General features: G+C 34.4%; 1 protein-coding gene across 1 annotated transcript in view; it reads left to right on the top strand.

Moving 5' to 3' along the window:
* The first annotated feature begins 1,010 nt into the window (after nt 1–1,010).
* Nucleotides 1,011–16,727, top strand: part of LOC143230624 (uncharacterized) — a 37,636-nt gene continuing 21,919 nt past the window's right edge. Inside the window, exon 1 of the mRNA XM_076464484.1 lies at nt 1,011–1,351. Coding sequence (XP_076320599.1) covers nt 1,061–1,351 — 291 coding nt within the window. The 5' untranslated portion in view covers nt 1,011–1,060. The remainder of the gene's footprint in view (nt 1,352–16,727) is intronic.

The raw sequence follows: 16,727 nt of genomic DNA, 5'->3' as shown, positions 1-16,727 counted from the left end.
AGTGTTAGTGTACGACACTGTGTAGGTAAGGTTTTTATTGTTTAGTTTGTGGTGTGAACAAACATTTTATGTACACTATAACATTATATTACTGGCTTTAAGGATCTTTAAAGTACAAGTTTTCCTGTCCTTTCCGTCATTAACCCTGACGGAAAAAGCTGCAGAGGAGAAAACTCTTGATAACCTTTAGAAACGGAGTGTTTGATTTCCGGTGACTGGGCCATTTCCGTGGGGATAGCAAATTTTCTAGCGACGGCAGCGACCCCAGAATATTAGCTGTGGTAACTTGACCAGGTAGCTGGCACAGAACTGGCAGCGATTGAAGAAACAAGTTCTAATGCGACACCTGTAACTGCTTACATTTAAACTCGGTCAAGTTGTTCGTGTGTTTGTGAGGAGAAATGGGGGTGGGAAGGAGATGTAGGCAATGTTGTTGTTGTTTTTAATGTCAGAGGCTGAATTGGTGTACTTAATATTTAAGTTATTATTTGCCCGGATGTTCCGCATTCTACGGTTAAGAATAGCAAAGATCTAACGATTCGTCTATGAAGTCCGTGGCCTATAGTTGGTTGGCGGCGTCGGCCTGCTCACCCCTGGTGGCCGTCTTATCCTTATGGATGGTGTACATCTTTCACACATATAAGCGACGTTGGCGAACAGTGGACCTGTTTTTACTGGCCGTTGGCACTCAAGAGTTAGTGACCGCTCTTTACGCCTTTGGCTTTGCTGTCCTGAATCTCTTCAGTCCAAGAGCTGGTCCAGCTTGTAGTTTTATATTATGGGGCTTGACCGCAACTCGAACATTTCAAATCTTTACACTAGCTTCTCTTGTAGTGGACAGAGCTTTGACCATTCGCTGGCCATATAAATATCGCTTCACTGTCCGTAGAAATCAAATTATATATCACATAACAGTAACTGCTATTATCGCTGTGATTGTCGGTGTCGCGGCTGTATTTGCTCGTTCTCCCCACAAACACCAAGAGTACCATTGTTCTGTCCACCCCTGGGGTGGGACTACAGGTTTTCTCTCTTCAACATCTGTCTCCACAGTATTCTAATGATAACTGTGCTGGTTTGTTGCTTCGACTTGGAGGTGAATCACTGCCAAGCTCGCCATCGAAGGCTGCATTTTTCTGACCCGTTAACTGGAACTGAGAACTCCACAGGGACAACCACCAGTAGCAGTGTGACGAGCAGCTCAAGTGAAAGCACGCGGCCACTGCACAGCCCTAGTCGGCAAGAGTCTCGTCGGCCTTACAGCACCGAGCAGACAAGCTCTGACATTCGAAGGACCACTGTAGAAGCCGTATCGTGCCTGTGTTACCTTGTAAACCACCTACCATTCCTGGTAAGGCCTATTCATATCTATGTTTATTCATTTGCATGACATAATCATAAAAAACCCTGGAATTTCTTTAAGGTTCTTTGTTAATCCAACTACAACATCTTGTTGGATGTGTGCAAATGCTCTAAGGTCAAAACTTTTACATTGCTTTTATTAAACTTTCCAAGCTACTTGGCTAACCTGCCCTAGTAAATGATGTTATAGCAAACCACAAAACACACTGTTTTTCTTTGGACACTGTTACACACAGACTTTACTAGCACCTATACATTAATCGTCAAACACTGGTATACACAGGCTATACTATAACCAATATATTAATATTCAAATACTGGAACATACACACTATACTAGAAAGTAGATATTAATCTTCAAACACTGGTACACACAGAATATACTAGAACCTATATAATCATCTTCAAACACTGTTACACACACACTATACCAGAACTAATATAATAATCTTCAGACATTGTTACACACGGACTATACTACTAACTATATATTAATATCTCAACACTGTTATGCACAGTATATACTAAAACCTAGATACTAATATCCACACACTGGTACATACAGATCACACGAGACATTAAAATCCAAAAACTGGTGCATACAGATAATACTATAACCAATATACTCATCTTCAGACACTGTTATACACAGACTATACTAGAACCTATATAATCATCTTCAGACACTGTTACACACAGACTATACTAGAACCTATATAATAATCTTTAGACACTGTTATACACAGACTATACTAGAACCTATATAATCATCTTCAGACACTGTTATACACAGACAATAGTAGAATCTATATAATAATCTTCAGACACTGTTATACACAGACTATAGTAGAATCTATATAATCATCTTCAGACACTGTTAGACACAGACTATACTAGAACCTATATAATAATCTTCAGACACTGTTAGACACAGACTATACTAGAACCTATATAATAATCTTCAGACACTGTTAGACACAGACTATACTATAACCTATATAATAATCTTCAGACACTGTTATACACAGACTATAGTAGAATCTATATAATCATCTTCAGACACTGTTATACACAGACTATACTAGAACCTATATAATCATCTTCAGACACTGTTAGACACAGACTATACTAGAACCTATATAATAATCTTCAGACACTGTTAGACACAGACTATACTAGAACCTATATAATAATCTTCAGACACTGTTAGACACAGACTATACTAGAACCTATATAATAATCTTCAGACACTGTTAGACACAGACTATACTAGAACCTATATAATAATCTTCAGACACTGTTAGACACAGACTATACTAGAACCTATATAATAATCTTCAGACACTGTTAGACACAGACTATACTAGAACCTATATAATAATCTTCAGACACTGTTAGACACAGACTATAGTAGAATCTATATAATAATCTTCAGACACTGTTATACACAGACTATACTAGAACCTATATAATAATCTTCAGACACTGTTAGACACAGACTATACTAGAACCTATATAATCATCTTCAGACACTGTTAGACACAGACTATACTAGAACCTATATAATCATCTTCAGACACTGTTATACACAGACTATACTAGAATGTATATATTAATATTCAGACACTGTTACACAGAGACTATACTAGAACCTATATAATCATCTTCAGACACTGTTACACACAGACTATACTAGAACCTATATAATAATCTTTAGACACTGTTATACACAGACTATACTAGAACCTATATAATCATCTTCAGACACTGTTATACACAGACTATACTAGAATGTATATATTAATATTCAGACACTGTTACACAGAGACTATACTAGAACCTATATAATCATCTTCAGACACTGTTACACACAGACTATACTAGAACCTATATAATAATCTTTAGACACTGTTATACACAGACTATACTAGAACCTATATAATCATCTTCAGACACTGTTATACACAGACTATAATAGAATCTATACAATAATCTTCAGACACTGTTATTCACAGACTATAGTAGAATCTATATAATCATCTTCAGACACTGTTAGACACAGACTATACTAGAACCTATATAATAATCTTCAGACACTGTTAGACACAGACTATACTAGAACCTATATAATAATCTTCAGACACTGTTATACACAGACTATAGTAGAACCTATATAATAATCTTCAGACACTATTAGACATAGACTATACTAGAACCTATATAATAATCTTCAGACACTGTTAGACACAGACTATACTAGAACCTATATAATAATCTTTAGACACTGTTATACACAGACTATACTAGAACCTATATAATCATCTTCAGACACTGTTATACACAGACTATAGTAGAATCTATATAATAATCTTCAGACACTGTTAGACACAGACTATAGTAGAATCTATATAATCATCTTCAGACACTGTTAGACACATACTATACTAGAACCTATATAATAATCTTCAGACACTGTTAGACACAGACTATACTAGAACCTATATAATAATCTTCAGACACTGTTATACACAGACTATAGTAGAACCTATATAATAATCTTCAGACACTGTTAGACACAGACTATACTAGAACCTATATAATAATCTTCAGACACTGTTAGACACAGACTATACTAGAACCTATATAATAATCTTCAGACACTGTTAGACACAGACTATACTAGAACCTATATAATCATCTTCAGACACTTTTAGACACAGACTATAGTAGAACCTATATAATAATCTTCAGACACTGTTAGACACAGACTATACTAGAACCTACATAATCATCTTCAGACACTGTTAGACACAGACTATACTAGAACCTATATAATCATCTTCAGACACTGTTAGACACAGACTATACTAGAACCTATATAATCATCTTCAGACACTGTTATACACAGACTATACTAGAACCTATATAATAATCTTCAGACACTGTTAGACACAGACTATAGTAGAACCTATATAATCATCTTCAGACACTGTTAGACACAGACTATACTAGAACCTATATAATCATCTTCAGACACTGTTATACACAGACTATACTAGAACCTATATAATAATCTTCAGACACTGTTAGACACAGACTATACTAGAACCTATATGATAATCTTCAGACACTGTTATACACAGACTATAGTAGAATCTATATAATCATCTTCAGACACTGTTATACACAGACTATACTAGAACCTATATAATCATCTTCAGACACTGTTAGACACAGACTATACTAGAACCTATATAATAATCTTCAGACACTGTTAGACACAGACTATACTAGAACCTATATAATAATCTTCAGACACTGTTAGACACAGACTATACTAGAACCTATATAATAATCTTCAGACACTGTTAGACACAGACTATACTAGAACCTATATAATAATCTTCAGACACTGTTAGACACAGACTATACTAGAACCTATATAATAATCTTCAGACACTGTTAGACACAGACTATAGTAGAATCTATATAATAATCTTCAGACACTGTTATACACAGACTATACTAGAACCTATATAATAATCTTCAGACACTGTTAGACACAGACTATACTAGAACCTATATAATCATCTTCAGACACTGTTAGACACAGACTATACTAGAACCTATATAATCATCTTCAGACACTGTTATACACAGACTATACTAGAATGTATATATTAATATTCAGACACTGTTACACAGAGACTATACTAGAACCTATATAATCATCTTCAGACACTGTTACACACAGACTATACTAGAACCTATATAATAATCTTTAGACACTGTTATACACAGACTATACTAGAACCTATATAATCATCTTCAGACACTGTTATACACAGACTATACTAGAATGTATATATTAATATTCAGACACTGTTACACAGAGACTATACTAGAACCTATATAATCATCTTCAGACACTGTTACACACAGACTATACTAGAACCTATATAATAATCTTTAGACACTGTTATACACAGACTATACTAGAACCTATATAATAATCTTCAGACACTGTTATACACAGACTATACTAGAACCTATATAATCATCTTCAGACACTGTTATACACAGACTATACTAGAACCTATATAATAATCTTCAGACACTGTTAGACACAGACTATACTAGAACCTATATGATAATCTTCAGACACTGTTATACACAGACTATAGTAGAATCTATATAATCATCTTCAGACACTGTTATACACAGACTATACTAGAACCTATATAATCATCTTCAGACACTGTTAGACACAGACTATACTAGAACCTATATAATAATCTTCAGACACTGTTAGACACAGACTATACTAGAACCTATATAATAATCTTCAGACACTGTTAGACACAGACTATACTAGAACCTATATAATAATCTTCAGACACTGTTAGACACAGACTATACTAGAACCTATATAATAATCTTCAGACACTGTTAGACACAGACTATACTAGAACCTATATAATAATCTTCAGACACTGTTAGACACAGACTATAGTAGAATCTATATAATAATCTTCAGACACTGTTATACACAGACTATACTAGAACCTATATAATAATCTTCAGACACTGTTAGACACAGACTATACTAGAACCTATATAATCATCTTCAGACACTGTTAGACACAGACTATACTAGAACCTATATAATCATCTTCAGACACTGTTATACACAGACTATACTAGAATGTATATATTAATATTCAGACACTGTTACACAGAGACTATACTAGAACCTATATAATCATCTTCAGACACTGTTACACACAGACTATACTAGAACCTATATAATAATCTTTAGACACTGTTATACACAGACTATACTAGAACCTATATAATCATCTTCAGACACTGTTATACACAGACTATACTAGAATGTATATATTAATATTCAGACACTGTTACACAGAGACTATACTAGAACCTATATAATCATCTTCAGACACTGTTACACACAGACTATACTAGAACCTATATAATAATCTTTAGACACTGTTATACACAGACTATACTAGAACCTATATAATAATCTTCAGACACTGTTATACACAGACTATAGTAGAACCTATATAATAATCTTCAGACACTGTTAGACACAGACTATACTAGAACCTATATAATAATCTTCAGACACTGTTAGACACAGACTATACTAGAACCTATATAATAATCTTTAGACACTGTTATACACAGACTATACTAGAACCTATATAATCATCTTCAGACACTGTTATACACAGACTATAGTAGAATCTATATAATAATCTTCAGACACTGTTATTCACAGACTATAGTAGAATCTATATAATCATCTTCAGACACTGTTAGACACAGACTATACTAGAACCTATATAATAATCTTCAGACACTGTTAGACACAGACTATACTAGAACCTATATAATAATCTTCAGACACTGTTATACACAGACTATAGTAGAACCTATATAATAATCTTCAGACACTGTTAGACACAGACTATACTAGAACCTATATAATAATCTTCAGACACTGTTAGACACAGACTATACTAGAACCTATATAATAATCTTCAGACACTGTTAGACACAGACTATACTAGAACCTATATAATCATCTTCAGACACTGTTAGACACAGACTATAGTAGAACCTATATAATAATCTTCAGACACTGTTAGACACAGACTATACTAGAACCTATATAATCATCTTCAGACACTGTTAGACACAGACTATACTAGAACCTATATAATCATCTTCAGACACTGTTAGACACAGACTATACTAGAACCTATATAATAATCTTCCAGACACTGTTAGACACAGACTATACTAGAACCTATATAATAATCTTCAGACACTGTTAGACACAGACTATACTAGAACCTATATAATAATCTTCAGACACTGTTAGACACAGACTATACTAGAACCTATATAATAATCTTCAGACACTGTTAGACACAGACTATACTAGAACCTATATAATCATCTTCAGACACTGTTAGACACAGACTATAGTAGAACCTATATAATAATCTTCAGACACTGTTAGACACAGACTATACTAGAACCTACATAATCATCTTCAGACACTGTTAGACACAGACTATACTAGAACCTATATAATCATCTTCAGACACTGTTAGACACAGACTATACTAGAACCTATATAATCATCTTCAGACACTGTTATACACAGACTATACTAGAACCTATATAATAATCTTCAGACACTGTTATACACAGACTATAGTAGAACCTATATAATCATCTTCAGACACTGTTAGACACAGACTATACTAGAACCTATATAATCATCTTCAGACACTGTTATACACAGACTATACTAGAACCTATATAATAATCTTCAGACACTGTTAGACACAGACTATACTAGAACCTATATAATAATCTTCAGACACTGTTATACACAGACTATAGTAGAATCTATATAATCATCTTCAGACACTGTTATACACAGACTATACTAGAACCTATATAATCATCTTCAGACACTGTTAGACACAGACTATAGTAGAATCTATATAATAATCTTCAGACACTGTTATACACAGACTATACTAGAACCTATATAATAATCTTCAGACACTGTTAGACACAGACTATACTAGAACCTATATAATCATCTTCAGACACTGTTAGACACAGACTATACTAGAACCTATATAATCATCTTCAGACACTGTTATACACAGACTATACTAGAATGTATATATTAATATTCAGACACTGTTACACAGAGACTATACTAGAACCTATATAATCATCTTCAGACACTGTTACACACAGACTATACTAGAACCTATATAATAATCTTTAGACACTGTTATACACAGACTATACTAGAACCTATATAATCATCTTCAGACACTGTTATACACAGACTATACTAGAATGTATATATTAATATTCAGACACTGTTACACAGAGACTATACTAGAACCTATATAATCATCTTCAGACACTGTTACACACAGACTATACTAGAACCTATATAATAATCTTTAGACACTGTTATACACAGACTATACTAGAACCTATATAATCATCTTCAGACACTGTTATACACAGACTATAGTAGAATCTATACAATAATCTTCAGACACTGTTATTCACAGACTATAGTAGAATCTATATAATCATCTTCAGACACTGTTAGACACAGACTATACTAGAACCTATATAATAATCTTCAGACACTGTTAGACACAGACTATACTAGAACCTATATAATAATCTTCAGACACTGTTATACACAGACTATAGTAGAACCTATATAATAATCTTCAGACACTGTTAGACACAGACTATACTAGAACCTATATAATAATCTTCAGACACTGTTAGACACAGACTATACTAGAACCTATATAATAATCTTTAGACACTGTTATACACAGACTATACTAGAACCTATATAATCATCTTCAGACACTGTTATACACAGACTATAGTAGAATCTATATAATAATCTTCAGACACTGTTATTCACAGACTATAGTAGAACCTATATAATAATCTTTAGACACTGTTATACACAGACTATACTAGAACCTATATAATCATCTTCAGACACTGTTATACACAGACTATAGTAGAATCTATATAATAATCTTCAGACACTGTTATTCACAGACTATAGTAGAACCTATATAATAATCTTCAGACACTGTTAGACACAGACTATACTAGAACCTATATAATAATCTTCAGACACTGTTATACACAGACTATAGTAGAACCTATATAATAATCTTCAGACACTGTTAGACACAGACTATACTAGAACCTATATAATAATCTTCAGACACTGTTAGACACAGACTATACTAGAACCTATATAATAATCTTCAGACACTGTTAGACACAGAGTATACTAGAACCTATATAATCATCTTCAGACACTGTTAGACACAGACTATAGTAGAACCTATATAATAATCTTCAGACACTGTTAGACACAGACTATACTAGAACCTATATAATCATCTTCAGACACTGTTAGACACAGACTATACTAGAACCTATATAATCATCTTCAGACACTGTTAGACACAGACTATACTAGAACCTATATAATCATCTTCAGACACTGTTATACACAGACTATACTAGAACCTATATAATCATCTTCAGACACTGTTATACACAGACTATACTAGAACCTATATAATAATCTTCAGACACTGTTAGACACAGACTATACTAGAACCTATATAATAATCTTCAGACACTGTTAGACACAGACTATACTAGAACCTATATAATAATCTTCAGACACTGTTAGACACAGACTATACTAGAACCTATATAATCATCTTCAGACACTGTTAGACACAGACTATACTAGAACCTATATAATCATCTTCAGACACTGTTAGACACAGACTATACTAGAACCTATATAATCATCTTCAGACACCGTTAGACACAGACTATACTAAAACCTATATAATCATCTTCAGACACTGTTATACACAGACTATACTAGAACCTATATAATAATCTTCAGACACTGTTACACAGAGACTATACTAGAACCTATATAATCATCTTCAGACACTGTTATACACAGACTATACTAGAATGTATATATTAATATTCAGACACTGTTACACAGAGACTATACTACAACATAAATATTAATATTCAAACACTGATTTATACAGACTATAGTAGAACCTATATATTAATATTCAAACACTGGTACACACAGATTATACTAGAACCTATATTTTAATATCCAAACACTGGTACACACAGGCTATACTAGAAGCTATATAATAATCTTCAAACATTGTTATACATGGACTATACTAGAAGTTATATAATAATCTTCAGACACTTACACACAGAATATAGTTGGATCTGTAACAGTAATTTTTCGATGTCATGCAACACGAGTTCTAAATCCAGTTATTTAATCGTCACTTTTTATAAACATATATTTATTACTAGTACTTCCTATCCTTGTTTATACTACGGGCCCGGCATGCCCAAGCGGTTAGGGCGCTTGACTCGTTATCTGAGGATCGCAGGTTAGAATCACTGTGACTCCAAAAAAATGCTCAACGTTTCAGCCGTGGGGGTGCTATAATAACTATAGTAATAACTATGCTATAACTGTTCGTTAATATAAGAGTAGCCCAAGAGCTGGCGGTTGTGAAGCTAACTATTTGCCTTGCCTCTAGTCTCACACTGTTAAATTATGGACCGTTGGCGCTGATAGTCCTTGTGTAGCTTCCCGCGAAATTCAAAAACAAAGGAACATTTCTGCTACCGTTTTCAGTCCGAATGAATGAAATGGAACTACCGCGAGGAATTATTCGCTGGTTATCTAACTTTTTGGAAAACAGAAAATGTAGAGTAAATGTTGAAGGAACATTTTCTGAATACTTTACTCCTGAAGCTGGTGTCCCTCAGGGATGGGTGGTTAGCCCTATACTCTTCATTATGTATGTAAACAATATGCCACTGAAGGATCCGAATCATGGATTCTCTTCACAGTTCGCAGATGATGTGGCAGTCTGGAAAAGTGCCGCAACACCCACGATAGCAGCCACTAACATACAACCGCAACTAAATAGAATAAGTGAATACTGTCAAAAATATAGAATAAAAATAAACACAGCAAAAACACAACTAGTAGTCTTTACGAAATTGACAAAACACAAAAAGCAACAGCCAGAATTATATATGAATGACACACTACTCCAGATTGCCTCATCGGCAAAATTTTTACGTCTGACCTATGATTCAAAACTAACTTGGATCAATCATGTGAACGAAATTAAAAATAAAGTCTGGCGAAGAACTAACTATGCTAGGAGTCTAACTGGTAACAACAGTGGAGCATCTACAGATAACATACTAAAAATCTATAAAACATATATTAGACCTGTAACAGATTATGCAGCTCCAGCATGGATAACTGTAAGCAATAAAATAATTAAAACCAAACTACAAACAATCCAAAACACACTCCTCACAACTGCATACAGAGTTCCAAGAACTATATCATCTCAGTTCATTCACAAATACTCGAATATACCAACCATACCAGATATACTCCTACATATTACAATAATGTACTTTAATAAGAATTGGATGAAAAACGAATTACTATGCGAACTAGACAGGTACCTCATACATAATGAAGCTAGTCCTAAATATCTCTCCCCAGTTAACTTATATTTTAAATATAAAAATAAATAAAAAATATATATTAAATAATAATAATAATAATAATAATAAAATTATAAAAATATATATACATATATATATATATGTATTAAATAATAATAAAAAATGCCACCAACAAACTTGACATTCTGCTGATAGAATAAAATAATCACTATAATGAGCCACAATACAGGAACATTGCCCTGAAAAGGATCAAAATAATATTCAGTTCTACAATTATAAATACCAATCCGTCAAGAACATAAGGACGGGGAGGAGGAAGAGGTCACAGAGAACCTGACCCTCCAGGGTATGAACTTTTCTTACCCAAACACCGACAGAGATTCGATACCGTTTTTTTTTGCTTCATAGTGTGGTGTACAATCCACTAATTACTAATACGAGTTAGTGGAGTTGTATAGGCTAGTAACCATGACAACAGTTTCCACAATTTTAATATAAAATTTTAAGGGTCTTTCAGAAGTGGATTAAGGGTTTATAATGTTCAAATTCAGAGTTCGGTGGGCACATCGCAGATAGTTCACTGCGTTGCTTTACACTCAGCAATAAGACAAGCATCAAACATGTTAAAAATATCTCCAATTTGCTCTGTTGAAATGTTTTCCAATTTCTCATATAGAAAATCTGCATAATTTATTTCCATCAAATGTAAACAAATTACGCTAAAATGAAACAAATCTATTTCAAAGCGCCCTATTTTCTTTGGTATTTCACATTAACGAGGACCTGTGACGGTCCACAAAATCCACAGGAAATATACATACTGAAGTCCTGAAATAATTAGAGATTTGTACTTCTGATAAGATAAGATTATTTCGTTAGTGGAATGAAACGTCGGTTAATGTTCTAGAAGTTATAACTATAACATTTAACATAAGACGTGAAAACAACTATCGTAGAATAGTGTTTATAGTGTGTTAACAGTTATACTGCTGGCCAAAATCTTAAGGCCAATGAACATAAAGAAAAAATATGCATTTTGCGTTGTTAGACTCAATAACTTATTTGAGCGGATCTTCGAAAGATGAAAATAAGAAAAGGGAAAATAATAAAAAAACCTTTTTAGCAGTAAATAGGGAAAATGTGAACACTATGGAATTAGCCTAAATACTAGTTGGTCAAAAGTTTAAGACCATACGAAAAAGAAGTCCTAAACAGGGTAGGAAATGCCCAACAAGAGGTCTCAGTAGTGAGTTGCACGGCCGTCATTGCGAATAACTTCAAACATTCGCTTTGCTATGGTCGATATAAGCGTTTGCAGAAGGCTGGCTGGAATGTTATTCCAAGTGGTGAAGATGGCTTCATGAAAATCATGCACTGTTTGGAACTGACGTCCATTTCTATAGACTTCCCTTGCCATCCACCCCCAAACATTTTCAATGGAGTTCAGTTCGGGCGACACGCTGGATGGTCCAAAAGAATCACGTTATTCGCCATGAAAGTCATTTGTCCTGCGGGAATTGTAGATTGCAGCGTTGTCCTGCTAAAAGATCCAGTCATTTCCACACAAGCGAGGGCCTTCAGTCAATAAGGATGCTCTTTCCAACATGCCAATGTAGCCAGCTGCTGTTTGACGCCCCTCTTTAACTTGAAGCTCCATTGTTCCATGGAAGGAGAAAGCACCCCAGATCATGATGGAACCTCTTCTACTTTGTCGTGTAGAAAATGTCTTCGGTGGGATATCCTTATCGTGCCAGTAACGTTGGAAGCCACCTGGACCATCCAGGTTAATTTTTTTCTCACCATAGAACAAAACCTACGTCCCATATTTGGTGATTCTCAGCAAAGTTTAACCGAGCTGTTTCGTGGTGCGGAAGGAGGCGTGGCCTTTGAAGACGTTTATGGTTTTTTAAAGCCTTTCTCTCGTAGATGCCGTCTTATTGTTCTTAAACTGCATTCTGCGTCCGTAAGGGTCTTAATATGGTTCGACGATCAGCTGGTGTCTTGCCAGACAATCCGTCAAATCTTCCTGCTCAACGCCGTCGAAATTTTCTTGGGCCAACCATTTGAAATTCTCGTTCCGTATCCCTTAGGGTCTTTTAATAAATTTGCAACAGCAGTTTTACTACGCCCAATCTCACCAGCGATGGCACGTTGAGAGAAACCTTGCTTTTGTAGCTCGACAATTCTGCCACGTTTAAACTCTGTCAACGTTTTAGCCTTTGCCATGTTTTTACCCAATGTAACACTGGAGATGTCAGTATGAAATGTTGACAAAGCTAATGCTTAAACACAAATGACTAAATTTCGTTACGTGTTTACCGATTAACGCTTCGTTTCAATATGGTCTTAAACTTTTGACCAGCTAGTATTTAGGCTAATTCCATAGTGTTTACATTTTCCCTTTGAAATGCTAATTTTTTTTTTAATTTTTATTTTCCCTTTTCTTGTTTGCATCTTTCGAAGCTCTACTCAGATAAGTTGTTGAGTCTAACAACGCAAAATGCATATTTTTTCTTTATGTTCACTGGCCTTAAGGTTTTGGCCAGCAGTGTATTTATAAGAACATTACGTGGGAACAGCTTTCTTGGAGAAAACCTGATAACGTAAGACGTACTAACAAACGACTTGCAGCTATGTGTTAATATACGATTTCTAACAGTTAAGGTGCAGGAAACAGTGTTAAACAATTGTCACGAAGTTATTGTTGTTTTTTTAATTATGCACAAAGCTATATAATAAGGTGTTTGTATCTGCCTATCACGTGTTGTTAATCCGCAGACATGCCGCTGTGCCAGTGGGTGGCGTTACGAAGTTAATATTTTATTCGTGATGACGAGAAACCCACTTCAAGCAAAAATGTTCAGGTTAAGATGATCTCTGCTTTATATTGGTAAAAATGTTAATATCCATACCAGCCGTCCTGAGATACATTTTTAACAAGTGTAAATTGTAAGAAAACAAGAAATTTGTTAAAATGTAGTGTGTGTTAACGCTAATAAGATAATTTGTGTTACACGTTATGTTATCTACTGTAAGCTTCATCAGTGCTCATATAAGGTTAACATCACTCTCAGTGACCATTTATACGTAGTCCTGATGACGTCATTGTTACACGACAGGGTAAACTTGTTTCGTTTGTTTATAAAGTATATTTATAACGTATTCGTTCCTTAAATCGTTATGTGTATATCTAATGTACGGCTACAATTAACTTACCAAATAATTTCAATTTTATACCATGATGAAGTGGACATTCACTGTACTGTGACGTATAAGCTCCGCCTACCGGTTATCATCCTATACTACAACATCAAGCCGAATCTTCCGTGAAGAAACAGCGGATGTTTCGCTAAATGTGCGTGATGCTATAGAGGATGGTGAGGGAATATTGAATGTGGAAATGTTTATATTGAAAGATTCTTTGTTACGCTATCCAAACACTCCTGGATCACATTTCTGTAAAGATGAGCAAAAGAAATAAAAATAAAGGAACAAAATTCTTGGACAAAATAACCGATGCATTACCGAACAACTGGACACACTGTGAAGATGCCTGATATAACATCAAACTACTGGTGACACTCTAGATATGACTGATGTAACATCAAACTACTGGTGACACTCAAAATAACAGACATAACATCAATTTACTGGTCAACTCTCAACATGCCTGATACAGCATCAAACTACCGGACACACTGTCAACATGACTGATACATTATCAAACTATTGGATACATTGGGAAATTGACTGATATAACATCAAACTACTGGATACACTGTCAAGATGACTGATACATTATCAAACTACTGGATACACTGTCAAGATGACTGATACATTATCAAACTACTGGATACACTGTCAAGATGACTGATACATTATCAAACTACTGGACACGCTCTCACAATCTCTGATATAAGATCAAACTACTAGAGACACTGTCAACATGTTTGATACATTATCAAAATACTATACGCACTGCCCAGATGACTGATATAACATCAAACTACCGGACACACTGTCAACATGACTGATACATTATCAAACTATTGGATACATTGGCAAATTGACTGATATAACATCAAGCTACTGGATACACTGTCAAGATGACTGATATAACATCAAACTACTGGATACACTGTCAAGATGACTGATACATTATCAAACTACTGGACACACTGTCAAGATGACTGATACATTATCAAACTACTGGACACGCTCTCATAATCTCTGATATAAGATCAAACTACTAGAGACACTGTCAACATGTCTGATACATTATCAAAATACTATACGCACTGCCTAGATGACTGATATAACATCAAACTACCGGACACACTGTCAACATGACTGATACATTAGCAAACTATTGGATACATTGGCAAATTGACTGATATAACATCAAACTACTGGATACACTGTCAAGATGACTGATACATTATCAAACTACTGGATACATTGGCAAATTGACTGATATAACATCAAACTACTGGATACACTGTCAAGAGGACTGATACATTATCAAACTACTGGACACGCTCTCAACATCTCTAATATAAGATCAAACTACTAGAGACACTGTCAACATGTCTGATACATTATCAAAATACTATACGCACTGTCTAGATGACTGATATAACATCAAACTACAGGACACACTGTCAGCATGTCTTATATAACATCAAATTCCCAGATACATTGTCGACATGTCTCATACAACATTAAACTACTGGTCACACTCTCGATATGACTGATGTAACATCAAACTTCTCAAAACAATTGATATAACATCAAATTACTGGTCACACTCTCAAACTACGAGATACATTGTCAACATATCTTATATAGCATCAAACAACTGGACACACTGTCAGCATGTCTGATACATTATCAAACTACGAGATACATTGTCAACACGTCTGATATAACATCAAACTACTGAATACATTGTCATCATGTCTGATATAACATCGAAGTACTAGACACACTGTGAACATGACTGATGCATTATCAAACTACTGGACATACTGTGAACACGACTGATACATTATCAAACTACCAGATACACTGTCAAGATAACTGATATAACATCAAACTACTGGATACACTGTCAACATGACTGATATAACATCAAACTACTGGATTCAGTGTCAAAATGACTGAATATAACATCAAATTACTGGATACACTCTCAACAT

This window comes from Tachypleus tridentatus, chromosome 10 (assembly GCF_004210375.1).
Source record: "Tachypleus tridentatus isolate NWPU-2018 chromosome 10, ASM421037v1, whole genome shotgun sequence".
Taxonomy (NCBI): Eukaryota; Metazoa; Arthropoda; class Merostomata; order Xiphosura; family Limulidae; genus Tachypleus; species Tachypleus tridentatus.
Note: the sequence above shows the minus strand (reverse complement) of the source record. Positions and strands in the feature narration are given on the sequence as shown.